The sequence below is a fragment of the Ciconia boyciana genome, chromosome 17 (assembly GCF_034638445.1).
Source record: "Ciconia boyciana chromosome 17, ASM3463844v1, whole genome shotgun sequence".
Classification (NCBI taxonomy): domain Eukaryota; kingdom Metazoa; phylum Chordata; class Aves; order Ciconiiformes; family Ciconiidae; genus Ciconia; species Ciconia boyciana.
This window is the reverse complement of record NC_132950.1, coordinates 9,109,454-9,133,917: the sequence shown is the minus strand read 5'-3', so window position 1 is coordinate 9,133,917 and position 24,464 is coordinate 9,109,454. Positions and strand designations below refer to the sequence as shown.

General features: G+C 43.8%; 2 protein-coding genes and 2 non-coding genes across 8 annotated transcripts in view; 3 read left to right on the top strand and 1 right to left on the bottom strand.

The window, feature by feature from the left end:
- Positions 1–481: 481 nt before the first annotated feature.
- On the bottom strand, positions 482–19,313 carry RAD51C (RAD51 paralog C). 5 transcript variants are annotated; one of them, XR_012045481.1, is made up of 10 exons: positions 19,146–19,313; positions 17,573–17,831; positions 17,152–17,318; positions 16,015–16,148; positions 13,103–13,234; positions 10,719–10,785; positions 7,092–7,152; positions 6,405–6,561; positions 4,445–4,505; positions 708–786 (listed from the first exon to the last, which is right to left on the bottom strand). XR_012045481.1 is itself a non-coding variant. In XM_072881951.1 (9 exons), exons 1-9 carry the CDS (start codon positions 19,261–19,263, stop codon positions 685–687), a joined length of 1,101 nt encoding a protein of 366 aa, XP_072738052.1. In that variant the 5' UTR covers positions 19,264–19,313; the 3' UTR covers positions 484–684. The 5 variants fall into 5 exon arrangements, 4 of the variants coding, with proteins under 4 accessions (XP_072738055.1, XP_072738052.1, XP_072738054.1 ...); XM_072881951.1 differs by lacking the exon at positions 6,405–6,561 and having other exon boundaries at positions 484–786; XM_072881953.1 differs by lacking the exons at positions 708–786; positions 4,445–4,505; positions 6,405–6,561; positions 7,092–7,152 and adding exons at positions 7,178–9,615; positions 10,042–10,161.
- Positions 19,314–19,963: 650 nt separating this feature from the next.
- Positions 19,964–24,464, top strand: part of TEX14 (testis expressed 14, intercellular bridge forming factor) — a 35,733-nt gene continuing 31,232 nt past the window's right edge. Inside the window, exon 1 of the mRNA XM_072882452.1 lies at positions 19,964–20,099. Coding sequence (XP_072738553.1) covers positions 19,964–20,099 — 136 coding nt within the window. The remainder of the gene's footprint in view (positions 20,100–24,464) is intronic.
- Positions 21,031–21,239, top strand: LOC140661082 (small nucleolar RNA U3). Its single transcript, XR_012045599.1, has one exon. It is a non-coding gene; the product is annotated as a small nucleolar RNA U3 (small nucleolar RNA).
- Positions 22,669–22,877, top strand: LOC140661081 (small nucleolar RNA U3). Its single transcript, XR_012045598.1, has one exon. It is a non-coding gene; the product is annotated as a small nucleolar RNA U3 (small nucleolar RNA).

Below are 24,464 nucleotides of genomic sequence, written 5' to 3'. Positions count from 1 at the left end.
GCAGTTTGGTTCAAGCTTGAGTGATGGTAAAATATTCTTACTTACTAAGATAGGAGCATAAAATTACCATGCTGGTTTAAATCTTTTGTCCTTCAGATCTAGTCTTTCATCTGTATTGTTACCACTACAAGATAAATGAGAAGTTCAAAACAGTGCTTTGATTGTCCTTGATCAAGGACTTTGCAGCAGGTGAGGGCTAATGCCCCAATCTGGCATAGCATTTAGGCACGTATTTATCTTAAAGCATCCATCAGCAGCTCCACTGCCTTCTGCCCTGGACTGAGGCATGTGAGCAGATTACCACGTGAAACCTTGTTAAAATTCAGATACACACAAAACCAGATGAGTGATCAAGACCTGTGTCATTAAATGTACTGTATTAGATGCTCGCATTTCATTGGTTTTTTACCCAGAGTAAAAGTAGTAGTTGTATCCTCCATCTCCTCCCAAAAAGCGGAAGCCTCTTGTTATAGAAAACATAGATTTTTATTATAAAAGTAAAATTATGCCATACACAAAGGAATTTCCTGTGACAGAAATTTGCATACTGCAGTCTTAATGTTAAAATAATGTCCAGAGCAGGAATTTAAGCCTGAGTCTCTCAGGCTACCTTTGGTTGCATGTTCACTATGCAACTGTTCTCATGTAGCACACATTTTTTAACATTCAACTTTTGAATCACTGTTACGTTTCCTCTTCTCTCCGTGGCCGTTTGCGAGGGTTCATTTCAGTATCTTCTGCATTTTGAGTGACAGCTGGAGGCTGCACATCTCGGAAGCCATGAGACTGTAACATATAAGCAAAATCATGTGATAACACTTCTGTGGATATAAAAGTATGAGTAACTAGTTCCCAGAAGATCAGAATAAGGTATGATGCTGTCATTTATTTTAGATGAGCAGCCACAGAACGTTTATAGACCAGGCTAAGCTCGAACTGCAAGCTTTTCAACACACATGCCAACTAATAACTGTGTCTCCTCATTTTATTTTTTAAAGATATTTTATTTTCACCAACCAGGCTGTCATTTTCATTTTACCACTAATAACCCCTATGGCTATGAAGCATTGCTTCTCAGTAAATTAACTTACGTTGCCTATTTAAATAAATTAAAAGCCAAATCCTTCAGCCCTTATTCAAGCTCCCACAGAAGCAAGATGACTGGATTAATTGCCTCAGTCATTTTCAGAAACAAAACTGAATTTCTAAGACCTGGGATATTTTTGTTTCATGTATCTACTTAATGAACTGAAAACACCAATGAGACATTGTAGGAGAACCGCATATCTGAATCAGTCTCTAGACTGCAAAGACTGTCCCAGCATAGTAATTTATGGGACACAATGGGATGAGGACGTCTAACTGCCAAAAACTAAATGTAGAAGTGAAAACTAGATGCTGCTACTCAGGAAAGCACTTAAAGTGATCTGTTTGGCTTAGTACCATTAGTATTTTCTGTTACCTTAGCTCACAATTTAATGATTTTAAAAGATTTTAAAATATGAAAGAGCTGGAAAATCAGTTAGTTAAACATGTCATCAATGCAGATGGAGATACTGAGATGTTGTGTGAAGTCTGCAACTGTCTGTCTTCCCATCCCCAGACAAATGCTGTGCAGGGAGCACTGCTGACAGCTCAGTGAAGACTCTCACTGCAGTGCAGACTTAGAGAGGAAAAGGGGTTACTCAGAAAAATAAATTGCTTTGGGGATCCTAAATGCTCAGGTAGAGACAATGTGGGGATGAGAGCATTTCAGGAAAGCTGACATTTTAGGTTGGTGCAGTGTGAAAAAGCAGGTAGAATTACTATCAGACATGTGACTCTTCTAAAATGCCAGTGTGTCCCACACCGAGATCAATCCAAAACAAAACAAAACCCACTCTTTTTGATTTTGTTTTGCTCAAGTCTCCCATCTCTCTATTTCTATTTCTAAATGCCTCACCTCACGCAGCCTGCTATGTTTTTAAAGGAACAAACAGCAAGAGGTGCCACAAGGGCAGAATTTGTGCAGTCCCTCTGCTATTATAAGCAACTCAAGTGTTATTCTAAATAGCGTAATGGGGAATCTTCAAGTTTAGTGTTTCACTGCTGCTTGCATCTAATCTCTGCCATTTCCCTGAGGCACAAAGGTGGATCTGTAGCCAAGAATCCACTTAATCCAGCATGCTAGACTCCCAGCGAAAGCATTCCAATGGTTATAAAGGCCAGAACACGATAAAGTAGGCTGCTTAGTATGGATGTTTTCCATTTAGTTAAAGGCATGTACCTTCTGGGCATAGCGCCTCAAAAATACAAGAATTTTGTGCATATTTGTGTAGCTTGTTAGGTTTTTAGATGGCAAGAATGTGGCTAATGGAACCAAGGACCTACAAAGCTCAGATAGTCTACGGTCATTTTGAATTGTTCTTTAACATCTTCTGGCGTCTACAGACTGCATAAAGATTGACAAAGGTAAATGGCTTTATTACTTGAGCAGTATTCTCATTGCTAGTCTGGCAGACTCTCGACAGTTCAGGGAAATACTGACAGTTCCTACCCAGAATATAGGTCCTGGGTCTCTATCTTTCATGATAAATAATCAGGTCACATTACCTGGGAAATTTAGGTGAATTAGATGATCTACTGTGCAAAAATCGATTTACATTTCTATACTCTGCATTTAAGAATGAATCCTTATCAGACTGTGAAAGAAACTATTTAATTTGATAGGTGTTCCACAGCTTCCACACTTGCTCAGAGTGGTGACTGACTTGCCAGTATGCTGGAAAGGACACAGCTAAAAAAGAACTACAGCTTGGTCACTAAGTTACACACTTCTCCATCGGCTTACAGGCACTGAACAGCCAGTCTGTCAATGGCACCGAAGTATCTAATTTGCATAAACCTAAACATCTTTGAGGATCTAGGCTTGAGGAATTTATTATTTTTTTAATTATCTTTTTCTGTATGCTGGTTATACATAGATGTGCTAGATGAGATTTGGAAACATTGAACATGTATTTACATCTTCCAGTTTAACTACGGAGATGGGAATGAGAAATTATAACAGCAGACTGTTACCATCAGACCTGAATTTCATGAAAGAAACAGGGATAATACATTTTTTACTTACAGAAACCATCTGCTGAAGCAGCTCAACAGGATTAAGGGAAAAAACACAGGGATAATCTTAAGTTTTAACTAATCTTTGATTAGGATGCACTCTCAACTGTATTTCAAGATTGTGTGCACTCACACAGAAGAAGAGAGCATAGCTGTTTTATAATGCATATAAAACTGAAAGGAAAAGGCAATTAAACTAAGATAAAATCCATCTGTTTGTCAGCTGGAGAGAAAGGGCTGCATACTCACATCACATGATCCAAACAACCTTGGGATGTAGTCCCACTTACCCTTTCAGTGTTTACAAAACTAAGAAAAAAAATATATATATTTACAGTATTTCTTCTGTGTAGGTGAATACATTCAGGAGTGAAAAAAATCTGATTTCTGTTCAATAGTTTGAAGATCTCATCTTATGGCAGCATTAAAATCTGCAGGAAATGCTATGGCAACGTGTTTCCATGAGGACACACAGCAAATAGTTATGGCATGTACCTATGTATCTGACATTTGAAGATAGAAGAGTCGAGTGGTGGGGTTTTTTTAAACCTAAATACAGCTTAGACCGTATGTAGTCTCATTAATATGTATCTAAGCACTCCACAAAATAAAATAATCACAGGATTTAACTAGGGATGAATAAGGACTCCAGCCATCAGCTGGAAGCTCCTCAGATGATAGTGACAGAAGAGAAAAATCTGTATATATTGGCTGGTCACAGGGTCACTGGTAGGATGGAGCTATGAAAGAGAGAAATACAACCTAGGTTATATCAGGCAATGCACTTAAAGCAGAGATGTGGAAATATGTATGGCACAAAGCACTGGTGAGACCTCACGTATGATTCTGGTCACCCTTGTCCTAAAAAGATAAACTCAACTGGAACAGATGCAGAGAAGAGCCACTAGGGAAACAATAACCTACCTGACAAGGGAGAAAACAGCTTGGCTTGTTCAGGTCTCCCAAAATGCAGGCTCAGAGAGTGCATGATTGCCCTCTGTAATTGCACTTAGGCCAAAAGTTAACATCAAGGGCAGATAAAATAAGCAGTACTAGCACAAGAACAGATGGGGACAGGCTGCCTGTAAATTTGATCTGGAAATCCAAATGTTTTAACTCTAAGAGGACTAATATGCTGGGTCATTTTTCTAAAGAGAAAAGGTGCAAAATATTCATAAACCTGGAGACATCCCAGTATTACTGGCTACCTTCAGAAGGCAACTGAAAGGCAACACTAAGAAAGCAAACACCATTCTCAGATATGTCTATGTGTCTGAAAATTCCTCTACAGCTAGCAATTTGCTCCCATCTCTGTTACCTCCATCCCAAAAGAAATACTAACTGTAATGTGATATGGTATGGTTGACTCCTTCTGACTCGGTGATTTGTACAATGTTGCCAACCTGGTTAAACAAAAAAGAGATAATTATGATTAGTGAGTATAACAATAAAAATTCCAAGTAACCAAATGACCAGACCCAAGTTTTCCCACGATCATGGGGTAGGTGACCAGTGGAATTCTTATGTATGTCTTTTCATATAGGTCATTTAAACCGTGGGTGCCAAATTCCCATCCTTACATGACCTGCCAGCTCAAATACAATGTAGACCTACTAAAAAGAGTGAATGATTAATTAGCCTTGTTTCATCAGAGTATTTGATCACATTTTTGGAACAATATTCATTATGAATCAATTCCACATGCCACTTTCTTAAAATGCAAACAAAAAAGGTTTTGAGCACAACTCTTTCCTACTCCATTAAGCAATCATTTGTTCATTGACCTCTCAAAGTTGGGAGATAGCCTCAAGAATTCAAATACTCCTAGGGAGGTTTTTTCTAGAGATTTCACAAGCCTGTCAACCTAGTGGATTGAGAATAAGATATTCTATTTCTAAGCCTGACCTTGCCACTGACATACAGCATAACCTTGAGAAAATCGTTTCCCTTGTATTTCTCCTCTAACACTTCCTTGATTTTGTGCATTTAGACTCTAAGCAATGCATCTTGATTTGTGCTTACACAGTACCTAGCCCAATAGATGCTTGCATAATATAGATAGAAGATTGCAAAGCAGCTCAAAAGCAAGGGGTTTTTCCACCAGTCCCAGGGCTGCTAGTCTGCACCATGCCCACCTCCCCAAAACTTACACTTATGTAAAGCCAATATAGAAAGTGTTCTGCTCTCTGTATCAAGACACCCTGCCAAAGATCCTGTTAATTATTTTGGGGGTTTTTTTTCCTCCCTGAGGTGCCATTTTATTAGAGAGCACGTAATTACAGCCTGAGGAACACTGCCACTTCATATTAGCTACACAGGGAATTCCTCAGAACATTTAAGTGGTGGGTTATACTTTACAAAATAGCCTAAATCTGAAGCTGCAGAAGCCATGCTTTTACAAGCACTCAGCTGGAGCTCTGCTGCATGCCTCTGACTCAACAGGATCTTTCCTCACAGCAATAAGAACCCTTATAATTAAGCTCTGACATTTTCAGTAGTAGAGAGAAAGAAAGAGACAGGTATCATATTTGGCCAAAGCACAAGTTCAAAAAAAAAAAAAAAAAAAAGGCTAATGGCTTCTCAAATGGTCATCTTTGTGCCTCAATAACCTAGTATAAAAACAACAAAACCACGATGGATCGTCAGGTATAGGTCATTCGTGTACAAATGCAACAGAATCTAGCTATTTCTGCTTTTTACAGATAGGCAGTTGTAATCAGAATTGCTGTGCTTCTGCAGGCCCCGCTCCACATTAGCTGCATATTTAGAACAGTAAATAAAACATGCTTGTCTATCTTTGGCTTGCTTCCTGGAACCTGTATCTACAACCTTCCTAGCTATGTTGCAGAATAAAAAAGCTCTTTACTTTTGATATATAAAATTAACTTTTGTTCACTCTGCAATCATTATGTTGATGCAACTTCTGTCTTATAAAGGCTGTTAACTAATCAGTGATGTTAATTTAATTCCAAATTAAACAGCCTGCTGTAATCATTCTGCATTGCCTTCAAACTTAGAATTTAAAAAACAAAACTTCAGAAGAAAGCGTCACTGCATTTCTCTTTCAAGTTTAACAAGCAAAACTTTGCACAACAACATTCCAGCAGCATTTTTGTTCGCTGTTTGCAGAAGATTAGGGAATTGAAGCAAGGCTTCTTAATCTCAAGTTGCTGCACTGTGATACCATATACAAGACAAATTTAACTGACCAGGAAAGAGAAGTGAGCTTGCAATATAGTGAAGAGGGGAGAAAAGAACCAGGAAACAGAAGAGATCTCACTGCAACAGACAGAACTTCATACTGTTTTTAGAAGGGTCATCCTCATTCCTTTGGGCTTCTAAAATCCTCCTCCATAGGTCAGCTCTGCATGGGGAGTAAATGCAGCTCTCCTTCCACCTCTCTGCAGGTCATTGTAACTTGGTATCTGCATAGCCGTCCAGTTTTGCAGAACCATCCTGCTGCATTCAAAAGCAGAAAGGTCCAATGGCTGCCACTGAGGCTCAGGGGTCAGCAGGCCTACGGTCTGTCCTCCTGAGAATCACCATCTAGGTGGAAAGCCTTCTTTGGCTTTGTACTGACTGGGGCCTAAAAGACTGAAGCAAAGAAATTCTACTCCCTGCTTACAAAATGCAGATGGTAAAAAAAAAATAAAAAAAAATTCTACTTAGCCACCAGATCCTAAATTCTTGTGTCTGAGCAACTGCCATGAGGATGTTACATTTTGATGAGACATGGCATCTTGTCAGAAAGTACAGCACGGCAGCAAGCTGACCATGGTGAGAAGGAAGAGCATGACAGTTCAGTCCACACTGTCTTAGGCTGAACTAGAAAGCTCTTCTTGAGCCTCAGTAGCCTGGGACATGGCGGACCAAGGCCAGAAGTCAAATTCAAATCCCTCCTTGGCCTCTAGGGACAGTCTGAAAAAGATTCTCAAATGTGACACTTGTCAGTATTATTATGTACCTTACTGGCCTACATTTTCACTTACCTCTGACTGTTGTCCCAGTGGAAGATTAAACGGACAGTAGCAGCATGTCCCCAGCTTTCTCCTGGGTGACACAAAATGACAGGCCATTTTATTTATCTCCTATAACAGCAGCATCGTCAGTAAACTGAACTGAAATTAGACCAGTCTTCCAAAAAAACCCCCTTAATTAAAACACATATACCTTTCTTGTAGTAATGAATCACACCTTCTTCATATGTGCACGGATTTCACTAGTTTATCAAATATAGTGAGACAAGGAATAAACTCTGTACTCACAGCGTTTTATAGAAAGCTTGATGCAATACTTCCATATTTGTAGAAAGATTTTATATATACCTAATAAAGGACAGGTACTAGACAAATCTTGAAAACAGAGGCAGCATGAAGAAAGATTTTTCTAATTACTGCTGAAGAAGTCTAGCGAGTACGTCTAAATCCTACTTCAAAATTGCGATATTCTGTCTCTCAGGCATAATTATGAGCAAACATCACTCCCTTTGGGATACAAGCTTTGGGGGAAAGTCAATGATTATTAAAGTATTAAGGGCCCCTGAAGCAGTCTTCTGCTTCTGACAGCAGAATGCAAAAGAACACAACCAAAAGCAAGGGGCGGGGGGGCGTGGTAGAAAGAGAAGGAAGTTTGGATTGTTATCCTATTTCACGGGAAACAGTCCTACTGTTCCAGTTCACACCTGACCACCAGCTCAGTCAATTTATAGACAGTTTTACTGGGTGTTTTCCTCTGTTTATCCCAGGAGACAGTCAGTAGTCCACAGATGGACTGCATTTTAAAACAGTCATTTTGGTTAAGTGCTGCAAGTCTCTCCTATTCACCTGCACACAGCCCTGTAACTTCCAAATCACTTCTTGGCCTCCATCATGTCACCAGCCCCACATGCCCCATGTGCTCTGCTATTCATTATAGCACAGAGAAGAAAAAAAATGAGTCAACTGTAATGAAGACCTAGACCCTCTGGGCATCTTGCCAGACCTTGCTCCACTATATCTAAGTTGAGATTAAAGATTTTGGCTATCAGATATAGTTCCGAGACAGAGATCAAAACACATTTTACAACGGGTACAAATTCCACACCAGAATGTTTCCAACTGTATCGAATATGAGAGAAAAATGCTCCTGTAAAATGAGATATTTCTGAGTTAAACTGGCTGTAGATTAATATTTGACCTCCTTTCTAAATATATCCAGTAGAAATGTCTAGGAACACCCAGCTTAGCTATCACTAGTGGGAGAGAAAGCTGTCCCCTTCCTAAAGCTCTAGACTTAATACCTTGCAGCATCTGTGCTTTTTTTTTTTTTTTTCATAATTAAGACCTTCCCTTCTGCTAGGAAGCTGAGTAAGAGTTTAGAGATTAGTGCTCTTGTGAAATCTTAGAAAATGCTGTTTCTAAGGCTTACCAATCAATGGGGAAAAAACCTATTTAGGGGAGGCAACAGGACTGATTTTACTTGGGGTTTTGCTGCTGACCCCTCCCTCAATAGTTCCTTTGGCTACAACCAACCACGGAGGAGTAGGAGGTTCTTTAGCCTTTACGATGAGACTGTTGAAATAGCATCCCTTCAGAGTGGGTCGTAAAAATCACCCTGTAATCCACCAGCTCAATACTTGCACCAAGTCTATGGAATAAATTCACATCAAAATGAAAACAGCTTTGGACCACTCTGAAATGCTCAACTTGAGATATTGCTGTTTAGGATGAGGGGAATATCTCTTAGCTTAAATATTTTACCAACTGGTACAAAGTTTCATTTTTGCAAGAGTACCCACTACTCGGTTTAACAATACTATGTGTTTATACACACATTCTGGTGAGAGTCACAATCAGTTTATGGTCAATATGAGGTTATGTCAAACTAAATGTTTGTAAAAGAAAATACACACAAGACAATACATGAAATCTTTGAATTATAACCTACTCTAAATGCCTTCACATTCTTTACTGTCCCTATGACTCAATAAACACAACAGCTCACAAACAACACTGGCTATTGAAAAAAGACAGAATCTATTAGCTTTAATTGAGTTTGTAGCCAGAAAGGCTGCCAAAAATAATACATCAGAGAGCAAGAGGCAAAAATGACAAAAAGGGTCAGATACTGGAAGCTGGGTCTTTATCTGCATGCTCGGCTCAAAATTCCACATTCTTCACATTCTCGAAGGAGACGGTCTGTATTTGTTCTTTTTATCTTACATCTGACCCAAATGGTTCAATGCCTGTATAGAACATCTTTGCCTTTGTACTGTCCCCTTCTTCTCCCTCCCCTCCAGAAGAAGGGAATCATTACTTAGTTCACAGAAACTGAAGCTGTGGACAGAGAATTTCTGCCCTTTAAGTGTACCATAGAATAATACAAAGTTACAACCTGAAATAAGGTTTAAATGCTGAGCTTTTTCTTAATTTGTCAAAATCTCTACTTCAGAAGAACTGTTCTATTTTCCCCTGTGACCACAGCAGAAGAGTCTATACGAGGTACTCTGCTCATTACCGGGCAAAATGGAGCAGCCTGTAAAAAACAAACTCACTATGGGCAGGCTGTAGTTGAGGATCCCACACAGAACTTCCCTCTACATCATAATCATAGAGAGCAACGGGTAGAGTTCCAGCTATGCAGCAAATATGAAACATCTTTGCATATAATTAATGGAATGTGTTCAAGTGTACTGGCAAAATAAACAATTTAAACTGTTTTGGAGAGGCAGTGAATGATTCTCAGGGAATTTAGGAAATTGCAGCATAGTTCGAGGTGTGCAACCATTAAGCTGTGTTCTTCTATTAGTGCTTTAACCTGTTCATCACCACATTCTTGCTAGAGGTTTACTGCCCCCAGGTCAATCCCTACATTTTTTGCATCATCATTCACTAGCCAATTTCAGTCTAAATTACCTGATTTATCAGAGGTTTACTTATTATTTAAATAGCTCAAGCTTACCTGGCCCACTTTTGGCAGAAATGGATTGGGAGACAATCACATAAACAGCTCAGCCAGCATATAGGATGCAGCAGCGACCTCCAGCAGAGGTAGTGGCCTCCTTAGCTGACACAGCTGGAGCTGGAATAGAGGTAACTCCACAGCCTAAGATCCTCAGGGGAAGGCTGCAATACAGTAGCTGCACATCTAAAAACCTAGTTACTCAGAGAGTTCTTAGTACCCAGTGCTTCCCCATAAAGGGTGATTCAGTCATCTTAAGGAATACTGATAGATCTAATATCGTTTAGTATTAAAAAGTTTGGTTCAAAAAGGAAAAAAAAAATCCAGCAACACTCTCAATCTGTGAGTTTCTGCAATCTGAAAATGTCCTGACTTTTAAAAATATTTGTAATCCCTTTTCAAAAATCTAACCAGGATTCTAATCTGCACACCATGTTTGAGCTTAGAATAAAATTTGATAGTTGCTAATTATAATTACAATGCTGACATGGATAAGCACTACTGTAGAGTTCCACAATGCTAGCAGTTCCAGATGGGTCTAATAGTTTCACCATTGATTCTGCTACGCTGCAGAAGTTCAGCAAACAATTTCATTTACTTTGTACACGATGCCAAAAGAAAGGAAGTGATGTATTTGAAGATTAACTCAGCTTTCAACTCACAAGCTAAACACCTACCTAAAGCAGGTACCAATGTGGACTGGCTTTGTCCAATCCTTGTTGTCATTTGGTTTGTCAGAACTACCTAAAAGAGGAAACAAAGGCAAACAAACAAGAAAATCTCCAGAAAAGAAGCATACTGGTGGGAGGGAAGAGAGGGATTTTTCAAAAAGCTTTTATCAGTTACTCAGGCAAAACTCTTGCCTACTGTAATGAGGCTTTTGTGTTAACAAGAAGAAACTGTAAAGGCGCCTCATCTTTCCTCAATAGTCAAAACAAAATAAGAGAACCCTGCAAAATGTATTTTCAATTTACATAATAGGTAGATTTCTTTCATTCGAGACTTTAAAGAAACCTAAATTTCTCCCTTCCCAAGGGATGAAACTCTACACAACTTGTCAATTCCACCATATTTGTACTAAATACTGTTTGGATCTGTATTTAGATGCACATGACTTGTACTAGCCCTCTACAAAGAGATAGATTTCAGTCACTGTGGCATAAATGAACTTGGTGATGCTGCTCAAAACATGCATAAGCCTAGTGATTAACAGAATTTCTGCACCTTGTAGTCTAAAAATGCGCAAGTGGGTACAATACAAAGCAGAATGAAAGTGAACAGACAGAGCGGGGGAGTGTTTTCGCAGCACGAATCACTCGTAGGAGGTTCACAGACAGTCTAGGTTAGATCCCTGGTAGAAGTGGGGGTGGGTGAGACAGAAAAGAGCCAGGAATATTAATTGCAAAGTTCATTAAAAATGAAAAATAAAAAATTGTACCTATCTTAAACCCTGAGGGTTTTCATTGTTTGACATGCTTGTATGATTCTTGCTCGAACAGTTAGAAAAGTGTGCTAGAGCAAGCAATTCCACCAAGCATACGGGGCACACACCAAAACATTTACATAGCTGAAAGCCCCAAGACATATATGGCGTATTTTAGAGAAGTAACTCATCATATATGGATGATAACAGCCCCAAATAGGCTCCCCATCTCACTTCTGGAGAAGGGCTGCGCTGGGCATCCTAGCACAACCTACCAAGTTCAGCTTTAGAAACTAAAGGAACTTACTCGCTACCATATTAGAGCATTCAGACTGCCCAGCTTTGCTGCCCGACAAGCCATCTCTGGCACGCAAGCTGAATTTAAACTGCTTGCAAGCTACATGGAACTAACTCAAAAACTAACAGGAGGGCCACTGAGCTAAATCATTTCTGAAGCTCTGTGAACACTTCTTTAGCAAGCGTTCGTACTAAAATGCTCACTTGTTCAATAGAAATGTTATATATGTTTCCCTTGACCAAAGAAAAAAAGACTGTATAATGACAACTGCTCCTGTTCAAGGTCACCAGGTAGCCAGTTTATGAGTGAAAGCACTCAGTAAAGTGGAGGCTGTGCAAATCAAGCAGTCATATAACATTCGCCTCCCTTGGTGCCCACACCAGCAAGAAGAAGCTTCATAATTCATGTCAGGGCAAGCGGGAGGGTACGCTTTCAGCAGCAAGCCCAATCGCCTGACCCAGGCGGAATGTAGAGCTGTGCTCTTTCCCTTCCTGCAGCTATCAGAGGAAGCACAAGGGGAGGCTTATTTTTAGCAGTCAGGAACAAAAGCCAAGTGCGCAAGAGAGTTGTGGGTGACAAGGTTGCAAGTCACCTGGAAACGGTTATAGGCACAAGCACCATTTTGAGACTGTGTAAGCTCTAATTCCTGAACAATGCTTTTCTGTGCTGTAAAAGACTTGCCAAAACAACTTCTGGAACAGATGTAGCTTCCGAGTGCCATCTGCTGGCTACATGGCTGCAGATTTACTGGCCTCCATATTGGCGTAAATGACGTAGAAACAATGCCCAGGAAGGAAGCTATGGATTTCCATGGATGCCAGAACAGCAAGCCAAACTAGCAGATAAAGTGGTTTTCCTCCCTAAGAACAGTTCCTCCGCTAAGACAGTAGTTTATTTTTAAACAAAGTGGAAAATTATGTTGGAACTGCTAAATACTCCGATGTATTTTAATGCGCACGCTTTGTAGGTAAGTCACCAAAGGAGCATTCCTTCTCCAAGCAAATCATTAAAGAAGATGATGTGAAACAGCATGACAAATTGATATGCTGCCATTTAATTAAGATCCACAGGATGCTTTTAATGCAAATTTTACTTATTTCAGCAAGTCTAGGAATTTTCCACCTAAACAGTTTTGTCTGTGCGATCCATCTATATTTACTAACCTAACTGGCAAACACAAATGTAGAGGACATTCTTGCAGTTTTATTTTGCTATAAATAGCAAAATAAATTGCAGACTGCGATTGTCGCAGACAATCGCAAATCACATTTGCTTAATTCTATGTAATGTATTTATTCCAAAGTAGCATCTTTTGTGATTTAAACCCGCCCCAGACTTACTGCTGATTTATGATCATTTGCTATGATGATCAGCTGTTGTGCCAGACCATTCAAAAGCCTTGTTCGAAGCGAGAGGTCCTCAAAGTCATGGCGAAAAGGAAATGCAATTCCATCAACTACCACCAGTCGGACCTAAATGCAAAAAGAAAAGGAAAAACTACCATTACTATCCTACAAACAAATGATAAAAAGCAGTAAGACCTCTTTTTAAGTGCACCGCAATGTTTTATGTAAGGTGATGACAATCTTTTATTTCATACTCAGATGTGCATGACAGTGTAACACCTACTGTCTCTCTATATATATATCGGAGAAAATCAGCACTCCACAAGAGTGCAGAGGGAAGAGCTTCAAGCTCCAAGCACAGTAGTACACTTGCTAAGTGCAGTACTGCATTATGCATAGCTACTAGCTCAGACCCTAGCTGCACTAGCTTAAACACAATGCTGCACTAAGCTCTCCCATTAGTTAACTCAGCACAGAGCTGCCCTTCCGACGGTTTCCAGTTTCAGAGCTCACTCACTTACAGCTAGCTGACTTATCTCTGCAGCACCTGCTACAGAATACAAAATAACAAAGCTGGACTTAAAGCCTTGCAGAAAAGAAGCTGGAGAAAAAAAATAAATCATTAAACATCAGAATCGTACTTCAACTCTCCACGAACACTAATTTATTTCACCTTCTCCCTCAAAAAATAAAATCCAAACCAAAACTAGAATACATGCTGTCTGCAGTCACTGTTAAGATAAATCATGAGATTCTAATTGTCGGTGATCTATCTTAGAAACATGGATTTTAACAGATGCTTAAAGATATTCCAGACACTATGGAATGGAGCAGAGAACCTATCTTGCCTGAAGATGTTTGCTTTGCTGAATTATTTCTTTTGTAGCAATCATTAGCTGAAGCTAGAGCACAATGCTGCTGCTGGCTCATCACCCTCAAGACACTATATAAACATTAGTCTGGGATTTTGATTTATTCTAACTTCATTTGTTGTAGCTGTTTTGATGACCCAAGTCTGTCTGAAATACAGAAGGGAGACAGATAGTCTTACAGTGTTTGCATGTTCAGATGTCACTCAAATCCTAGCTATCTACAAGTTCTTGCATTAATGCACAAGATAACAAATTGGAAACAATACGAGAAAACTGATTTTCTGTATTATTGATTTAACTCATTACTGGGAAGTAGTTTTGTGGCTGGAACATACAAGTCTGCAGCAAACATCACCCTGTGAAATGGCCCTGGGCCTCCAACTGAAAAAAAAGAAAAATCTTAACTTTAAAAAGAAGATTAAATAGTTAGAACTAAAATAAGATATTCTTCTGTTTTCTCATTTTTCCTCCTTCCTGCAAATTCTTTTCTATGAGCCTGTACATCTTCCTCATGCATAATTTTTTGACTTTAAGAACAATCAGTTTAACAGTATAAACATGACTCATGCTGGAAAGGAATGTATACATAGTTATATAACTTGCCTGTCAGATGAATATGTCCAGGTAGGATACAATTTAGTTTATTTTCTCCCAGTTCCACTTATAAAATAGCAAACAAGTAGACTTAAAGTATTCAAAAGTAGGCTACATAGAGAAAGCTTGGTAACGCACGCCTTCTACCATGTCAGTTTGTCTCTACTAGACCTTAAAGAATTATGTTTATTACAACAAGAATATTTTCTAACATAGTCTTTTTCATATTATTGGTCTATCTCATATTATTAACAAGATCTCAAACGAATTCATATTTCCCAATGACACTCTCTACAACTATGTCTCTCTGAAAAAAATTCTAAAACCTGGAGGTTTCCTGTGGTCCCAGTCTCAGCTCCATGTCTGCACAGAGGGATCAGGCTAATTTTAATGAGAGCTGGACTGCAATGAGCAATCTGTCAAGTCACTTATAGCCTGTCCAAGGAATCACCAGAAGGTCTTATGGTTCTCCTGCAACCTTCAGTATTTCAGGCTCCAGGCCAAGCACAGATAATCAGCACAGATGGTACCAGAGAACTGCAGCCCAATGTAACTGTGCTAATGAAGCCATGTACTTTCCACAAGAGCAAATACAACAGGGCACCGTTAGTACCTGGCAGAGAAAGGGAAATACCAGATTACACTAAGCAAAAGTAAGACTCCCACCTCCGCTTTCAAGAACATAACAGATTCCAAAAATGGAAATGATATGCAAAAGACAATCTAACTAAACAACACTGATTTGTGCTGTTAGAATAAGGCACAAGTCATCTTCCCTGAATCCTGTTAGGGAGTGATCTGCTGTGCAGAATCTAGAAATCTGGGAGGTGGTGAAAATCTGCCTTACAATAGCAATTCACTAAGACACTAGGTACTAGGAAACTTTTTGGCTGTAGTCCACCCAAGAGTCAAGCTGCAGGCTCTGGTTGCTTGTAGTAACAGAAGATGTATTGGAAAGAAGGAGAAGAGTCACTTTCTGGATGCCAAGATGGTGCAGGATGCTTCTGGTCCTCAGTTACCTTCTAGGACAAAAAAAAAAGGCACTAAGCCTTTCCGATCCCCCAGCATCATGGTGATCACACGCACACCTGGCTCAGAGACTCTTCTGCACAGCAGTTTTGCGATGATTCATAACTCAGTGCTCACAGAAATGTTACAACATGGGGCAACATAGATCCAGTATCCTTGCCTCAAAGTGCAGATTCAGGATGATGGCAGCAGTGGTAGCAAAAGCAAATTACTCTCAAGGGTATTCGGGATGGGAATGAAAAAGCAAACAAGCAAGCAAGCTTTACATTTGTACTCTGGCATCAGACAATATATTACTGCCAAGCTGACGAGGTACCAAGGTGTTACTCATGTTACTCTACCTACAACAGATGAACATCCCTGAAAATCTTTAGTGTGAAGATGAGTGATAAAGTCTGCAATAACCCTTACCTTTGAATGCTCTGAAAGAAAGTCTGGGAGGAGGTAGACCTGTGCAAGAAGCTCTATGTAGTCATGGCAACGGAAGTAATATATATGAGAAAGGATACTTTCAAGGGAGAAAGTCTCCAAAGCTTTTAGATGATCTGAGAACAAATAAATAGATGAGTAAATGAGTCAGAAGTCTGTACTAGCATATTGCTACTTTCATCATTCTACCAAACTATGCCTTCCACATATAGCAACAGCAAAACTCCCAGAAACAGAAACAGTCAAGGTAAAGAGTGTGGGAAACATACCTTCCATCTGGCTTGAAAGTCAAGAAGGTGGTGAGCAGATGCTATCTCAGCATTTGCACATAGATACACCGGAGCCTCCAAGGGAGTGCTCCAAAAATGAAAAATTTATTTCTGAAAAAAGAACTTTTCCAGTAAATCATTTTCAAGCCAGAACACCACCAGAGGACAACAGTGACTATTAATCATCCATTGTTTAACGTACAGGCAGTACCTCATTTAATATGGTGTCCTTTTACCTCTGATCAAACAGAAGTTTGCTGCATAAAATACTCTAAGAGGAACATAAAAGTTGTGTCAGTATCCCCAACACACTGATGAGTTATAAAATAAAACTCTTCATTAAATGCAACCTAGCTATATTGACCTTATGGAGGAGCTGAATTCCAGCCACAGTTTTACAATATGGGGCTTCAGCAGCAACACTGCCTTAAGAAATTCTGCCGTTCCTCTTCTTTTTCCCCAGCTGCTCTTCCTGTCCCTGCGTTGCAGCACATTATCCCTCAGTTTTGCTGACAGAGTTGTGTTTGGGTTTTGCTGTAAATTCGATCATTAAAGTGCTAAAAAAAAAAAAGCAAAAGCCAAAAAACCTACATACCTAAAAACCCCACAAATCATTACGTAGAAAAAGAATTATTCTTAAAGTAGATCAGCTCAGTCTGCAGCATGGCTCCACATACTGACGCAGTTCAGGGTATGATACATACAAGTGGAAATGAAAGGCTGGCAGCAAGAAGTCCTTAAGCCAGCACTGCTGCTGAAACCCTCAAACTGTAAAACTGCAGCCTACGAGACACTCTTTTCGCTCAGATCCTAGCCTACTAGGCAGAAAGAAACGACTTAGCAACGTTACCTTCTTCTTGATGAGCTTCAGCAATAAGCTGGCAATGCTGCACGCAGGCAGTTGCAATATCCACTACTCTGTCTACCATAAAACTTCCTTCAGTATCAATGAACACAGCTTCTCCAGCTACGCCCCCGAAGCATTCTGGGATCTGTACGTCTACTGCCAACTGCATACTGCCATGGGAAACAGAAAAAAGATAAATATTGACATCACAAAGCTTTCCCCTCCCAACTCCTAAAGTGACATTTCTGCTGAGGAATACATGCAACAGGAAGCAGTACAGCCATTATCGTTATTATTTTTATAATGCTGTATAAGAATCAGAGATTGCAGTCACGACAACAAGAAAAATGAACTCTCTTCGTACTTAAACTGAACAAAGAAAAGTGATTCTCAGTTGCACAAAAGTAATCTAAAAATAAAATACCATAGCTGTGTTTTCCCAACACCAGGCGCTCCACAGATCTCGGTGATTTTTGTGAGTTGCACACCACCTCCCAGAATATTGTCTAGTGCTGAACAAAAGGTGATGATGAAGCCCTGGGCTTGCTCTTCTTCCAGAAGTTCCAGTGCTGTGCACTTCCTGGTGGCGCCTGATGCCCCAGCAGTCCTTGCTGCCTCCCCGTGACATGCCTGCCTCACAACCTGTAATGCTTCCAGTGCCTCTTCTTTGGAGATTCCAATTTCTAGAAGAGTCAAACCCATGCAACACTACCTTATTTTTATAAGCAGTGATTTATTTAAAGTAGGAAGAGATAATTCAACTTGTTTGACAGAACCTGATCATTCTGCAGTGTAACACAAAATTATAATATTTTATTTTTATAAAAATTAATATAATATTTAATATATTATTAAATATAATTAATGTAACTATGCACACGGCCTTTTAATATAACGATGCACACGGCTTGCCGACATCTCTGGAACTAATGATGTGATTTCAAAAGAACTCAGAGCAATGATGCCCTGCGTTCAGAATTCAGGTGATAGTAAGTGATCTGCAAATAAAAAAAAAAAATCAAAACTGCTGTTCATAGACGCACATGAGACCTGGCAGAGCAATGCACCTATTCTGCACTGAATGTGCTATCACATTAATTTCATTTGAAGCAAATAAGGTCCCGTAAAAGAAGTCAGGTTGCAGACTAGTAAGTGGCAGTGACACCAACCGATCGTACTCCGAATTCTCAGGGTATTCCAGGGCTGAGCACCTTATGCATTATTTTTAGATTTGAAAGACAGACCGAATAAGAGAGGTGAGATACCTGCAGATATCTCCGTGGGTCTATCTGCATACACACCTATCTGTCAGGATCTAGCTACTTCACTTTGATCTTCAAGGCAAAACTATTACCACGTATTATCATAGGTAATAAACCTACTGATAATCAAAATCACGATACACTTCTTACAATGGCTGTGAAACTCTTATTTAGGTTCTTGGAAAAGGTAACCTGACTTCATAGAAGCTTATTGTGTTTAAAGCACGGACAGTTGGGGAAAGAAGAGGAATGAGAGAGACAGAATCCTCTGTTTTTTTCTTTTTCTGTACCCCATTTACATCTATCACTCAGCATAAGAAGGATCTTTTATCAGAATCGTCTTTTTTTTTTTGCTTAGGCACATGTGAAAATCAGTAAATATTTACTTTCGCATGTAGAATATTTACTTTAACATGTAAATATTTACTTTCACATGTAGCCCATTCCTCTAGGCTGACCCGAGGTCTCGGGGAGTCCCTCAGGGGAGCTGCCCAGAGCTGAGCCGCGGCACTTCAGTATCCATTCGCCATTTAAATAAGCGAAACCCTGCTGAACACCCGGCCTCGCTAATAAGCTACTACGAAAGCTTCGCGGAAAGGAAAGGGTCAGGGAAGGGCTGCGGGGGAGACGTGCCCCGAACGGGTGGGGGGGGGTGCCCGGGAAGCGGCCTGCGGGGACAAGGGCCGCCGGGCGCGGACCCGCCGGCAGCGGGGGCGCCCGTCCCCCCGCCGGTACCTTTGCTCAGCCCGCAGGGGCCGGTCTCCAGCAGCTCCTGCGCCGTCTGGAAGCCGGCGGCGACGAGCCTGGCCCGCAGCGCGGGGGCGAGCGGCAGGCTGCCCACCTCCCGCTGCATGCCGCCGGCGCCGCCGCCGGGCCGCGCTAGGCCGCGCCAGGCCCCGCCCCTCCGCGGGCCGGCCCCGCCCTCGCCGGCGCGCGCCTCCCGCGCCCGACTCCGGCGCGAACCGCCGGCCGCGCGCGTGGCGGGAGGGGAGGAGGTGGCCGCCGCCGCGCATGCGCGCTGGGACGTGACCGCGTGCCGCGGCCGTTGGGGAGGCGCCGGCGCTGAGGCGGGTGAGGCGCTGGGCCCGGCGGCGTTAGTCGTGGGAAGCGGGCAGGAACAGCCGCAGGGCTGGTGGGCCTGAGTAGCCTTGACCCAGGAGTGGTGCTGGCTTTGTCCTGCCTTCATCCAGGCAAGAGAGGCCTACGCACCTGACTGGCTTTAGGGGTCTTTCTGTGATCCCCGGGTTGTCGCCTCTCCCTTTTCCTCTTTGGGACCACGTTTTCCCTTGGCCAGGCCTTGCCCACTAACAGAGTCCCTCATCGGTGTGTCTCACGGGCAGGCCTTTCGTCAGAGGGCACAGCCGCGGGGAGGGAGGTAGCCAGCGGGACTAGAGGGCTGAGTTGCTTTCACCCTCCATCTCAAAAGAGTTGTCTGGAGGAAACAGCCATGGCTCATTGTGCCAGCTACTGAAGTTTTTGAAGTCTTTTGAGCTGTGGTGTTTTGCAGCTTCATTACGTTTCATACCTTTTCCTAGTTCTGTTGAGGAAACAAGATGGCTCACGCTCTCCCTCTTCCAATTCCCTGCCCAGTCCAGCTTGGAAGTATAAAAGGTGACTCCCTGGAAGCTCAGCTGCATGAGTATGTCAGGCAAGGAAACTATGTGAAAGTGAAGAAGCTTCTGAAAAAAGGTAAAAGCTAAGTTCAGACAAGTATTGGCAGAAAAGTTTTACTTTTTCCTGTATGCTTATATTTGTGGTAAAAAAAAGCATACTGTGTACAATTGTGTTTTGTGAGTGAAATATGTTTGCAAAATGTATTATAGTTTGCCTTTTCTGGTAAGTGGCACTAATTATTGCATTAAAAAACATGGTATGAAAATAAGTAAATTGAAAAGAAAACTAAGCTTTTAGTTGTAAGGTGCTCATAAGGAAATGATTGAGGTGGTGTAGAACTAAAATTCTGAGTGTCTGCTTTAGGAATACACTCTTTAAATGTGATTTTAACTTTAATTCTGATTGTAAAATGCTTAAGGTATGGACTAGATACTGGTCTTTTTGACACCTAGACTTTTAACTGCATGGGAACAGGGAATTTTGTAAATGAAACCTTGATGGAGTTCTGTTTCGTTTTTACTATGAAGAACTTCAATAGCCTGTCCTGTTCCTAGAGGCGTGACTTCTCTATAGCGCTGCTGACTGGATGTGCCAGCTGGGGCTGCCCGAGCCCTGCGGGCGCTGGGCTCCGCAGCAGGCGGGCGCTGACGGGCGCTGGGCTCCGCGGCAGACGCGTCCCGCCCTCCCTCCGCACCGCGGGGGCTGCGCAGCTCGGGGCGGGGCGGCCTTCCCGCAGGGGGCGGTGTCCGCGCGCCTGCCTGCTGAGAGCGGTGCGTCTGATTGGGTGTGTGAGGCTGAGGATGCAAATGAGGGGGCGTGTCCCTCTCACCGCCCCGTGGGTCGCGGAGCGGGACCGTGGGTCGCAGGCCGCGGTTCTGCAGCGGCGGGGGCTCGGCGGGAGCGCGGGGAGGGTCGCTGTCCTTGCGGTGGTTCGTTGGGGGGGGGTGTCCGTGTGGTGGAGGGCAGTGCGTGGCGGTGGGGGTGGCGGCGCGGGGGAGGTACTGTTAAGACTATACTTTCAGGGATCATTTCTGTAGTTGGTCACTAGAGGAGAGTGATCGCACCTGTACGGCGTCACAAGCCACGAGGAGGAGCGAGGTGTTCTCTCCTGAGCGCGAAGCGGGCGGGCGGTGCTGCTTGGGCAGGAGCCGCCCGCCATTGATGACCGTTCCCAGTCCTTCGGGGCTGGGAGGGAGAGAGCACGGGCTGAGTGGTTTGTGGCCGTCTTTTTTTTTTTTTCCTTGGTTCCAAGAGCAGTTGGTGTGGGGAGAAGGGGGTGTCTCTGGCAAGGGGCAGTTCCCTGCCAGCCTTCGTCCCGCGGAACACGTAGGCTCTCGGCTGCCTCCTGCCCCCCAGAGCAGACAGTACTTGGTTTCTCACAAGCCCCTCAGTGGATTTTCGATAGCAGTGACAGTACAGGATAGGTTTAGGTTTTAATGTCCGAGGTTAAAGGTCTAGGTTTTAATGTTGGAGGGGGGTGAAGTTAGTTATTGAGTGGAAAGAAATGCTTTGAACGTTTGTTAGTAGCTGGGTGTGCAAACCAGGTGATGGTATTCTTGAGCCATCTGTTGTATAGGGCAAGGTGATGTGGTGGGTTCTGTGGAGTTGTTTCTGATGAACAGTGTTCATCGGAGAGTGACAAGGAACTGGGGAGAAACTGCTCAGGATTTGCCTTTCGTGACGTGTTGTGGAAGTCTGTGTCGCTCAGGCTAGATCTGGAGCATGGTAAACTTTTGTCCAGAGTCTGATGGGAGTTAGGGAGAAACTATTTGATATTGTGCTCCTTATGCCGTCCAATGCCATGGAGATAGGATACCCTGTGGCCTCAGGATCCAACCTGATGTATCTGCTGGGGTCTGGGGCTGGGAGAAACTGATCAGCATTATGTTGACACTATGGTGTGGGAGTCCTTTGGTGCTCAGGCTGGATCCAGAGACGTAAAGGATAGCGTTAATGATGATGGTACTGTGTGGGGTTGTTCTAGTTGTACGTGAGAGTCTGCCTGAAAGTGTTGGGCCTTGGTAGCCCCTGGAAGCCAATACATCCCCTTCAGAGCAGCACGCAAGAGACATGCAGTGCTGCCCGGTGTTGGTGCCGGGGCCTCTTCTCCTCTGGTGGCGTGGGGCAGAGGGAGCACGGACAGATGGTCGTCTCTTGTATTGGGTCATGAAAACTGCAACAGCCCAGGCTCGGGTGGGTGTAGCGCTAGTGAAGGGTGCTGGGCAATTTGCTTGCGGAGCCCGGGCTCTGCGGCCCTGTGCTTGCGTGGGTGGAGGACGGGGCGCCGGTAGCCGGGCGCAGCGGGGCGGGGGGCAGCGAGCGGCGCCGGGCCGGCCCGGGCGGCCTGAGCGGCGGGGGAGCGGAGGCGGAGCCGCGCGCCTGCCTGCTGAGAGCGGCGCGTCTGATTGGGTGTGTGAGGCAGAGAATGCAAATGAGGGGGCGTGTCCCTCTCACCGCCCCGCGCGGCGGTCCCGTGGGTCGCGGAGCGGGACCGTGGGTCGCAGGCCGCGGTTCCGCGGCGGCGGGGGCTCGGCGGGAGCGCGGGGAGGGTCGCTGTCCTTGCGGTGGTTCGTTGGGGGGGGGTGTCCGTGTGGTGGAAGGCAGTGCGTGGCGGTGGGGGTGGCGGCGCGGGCGGTGTACTGTTAAGACTATACTTTCAGGGATCATTTCTGTAGTTGGTCACTAGAGGAGAGTGATCGCACCTGTACGGCGTCACAAGCCACGAGGAGGAGCGAGGTGTTCTCTCCTGAGCGCGAAGCGGGCGGGCGGTGCTGCTTGGGCAGGAGCCGCCCGCCATTGATGACCGTTCCCAGTCCTTCGGGGCTGGGAGGGAGAGAGCACGGGCTGAGTGGTTTGTGGCCGTTTTTTTTTTTCCTTGGTTCCAAAAGCAGTTGGTGTGGGGAGAAGGGGATGTCTCTGGCAAGGGGCAGTTCCCTGCCAGCCTTCGTCCCGCGGAACACGTAGGCTCTCGGCTGTGTCCTGCATCCCGAGCCCCTCAGTGGATTTTCGATAGCAGTGACAGTGTGGGCCTTCCACAGGCAGGGGAGGGGGGAAGCAGCCCGGCCAGTTTAGGTTTTAATGTCCGGTGGGGTGGGGTTGTTCAGTGGAAAGAAATGCTTTGAAAGTTTGTTGGTACATGGCTGTGCAAGTTAGGCGATGGTATTCTCGAACCACCTGTTGTGCAGGGCAAGGTGACGAAGCCAGTGTGTCCCCTTCAGAGCAGCAGGCAAGAGACGTGCAGTGCTGCCTGGTCTTGGTGCCGGCGCCTCTTCTCTGGTGGCGTGGGGCAGAGGGAGCACAGACAGTCGTCTCTTGTATTGTGTCATGAAAACTTCACAACTGGCCCGTGCCATCCGAGGAGAGAGGCTGGGATGCAAAATACAGAATTAGAAGAGTAATTCTTTATTCATGCACATGAGGTGTCCCATTCAAACTGGGGCACCCCGATACAGTTTTACGCATGGTTCTTACACCTTTCAGGCACAAGATGCTTTGAGCAGTCACTGCTTAACACACACGCACACTGCCGTTTTGCAAAGCAACTATAATTCTATGGCGTCATTAGCCATTTGCTTCTTTCTGGATCTAGGCGTCCATGGAGTCAGTCTTGCTGCAGTTACTTATCTATGATGCTAAGTAATGGGAGGGTTTCACCGAAGTGTTAGAGGGGCTGGGGTGCTGGCCTTCTCTTGGTAGTCCAGGGGTATCTTTGGTTCTTCCTGGACAGTTTTTAAGATTGTGAGAAACAAAGGTCATTATCTTCAGGGTGGGAGCTGTCCTTCTTGCAATGAGCTGGGGGTCCTTTAGTCATGCTCACTCAACCATGACTATGCAGAATGCCATTACATGTCTTAAGAAAGTTCATACAATTTCATACGATAAAGAATAATTGGTACAATAGTTTGGAAATGCGATTTTCCTAATAATTGTCAGGAGGAGGTTTTTCATAGCCTCCGTGTGAATTTGAAGAAAGCGTAGGCTGTTGTATTAGCTGTAACTTGTCTTTGTCTCTGCAGTACGTCAGATCTGGAGGCTCCTCAGACTCTTTACAAATCGCCATTTGAAAGATGATGTTGTTGTCAGTAGCTGGTAGAGCTGCAGCCACCCGAGACTGGGCGTGACATGCTGTGCTGCCGCCAGGGTCCCATTTCTGCTCCCGGAGAGGAGCGAGTTGGCACTGCAGTTAGCCAGCCCAGGCTCGGGTGGGTGTAGCCCCAGGGCGGGACGTGTTGCTTGCGGAGCCCGGGCTCTGCGGCCCTGTGCTTGCGTGGGTGGAGGACGGGGCGCCGGTAGCCGGGCGCAGCGGGGCGGGGGGCAGCGAGCGGCGCCGGGCCGGCCCGGGCGGCCTGAGCGGCGGGGGAGCGGAGGCGGAGCCGCGCGCCTGCCTGCTGAGAGCGGCGCGTCTGATTGGGTGTGTGAGGCAGAGAATGCAAATGAGGG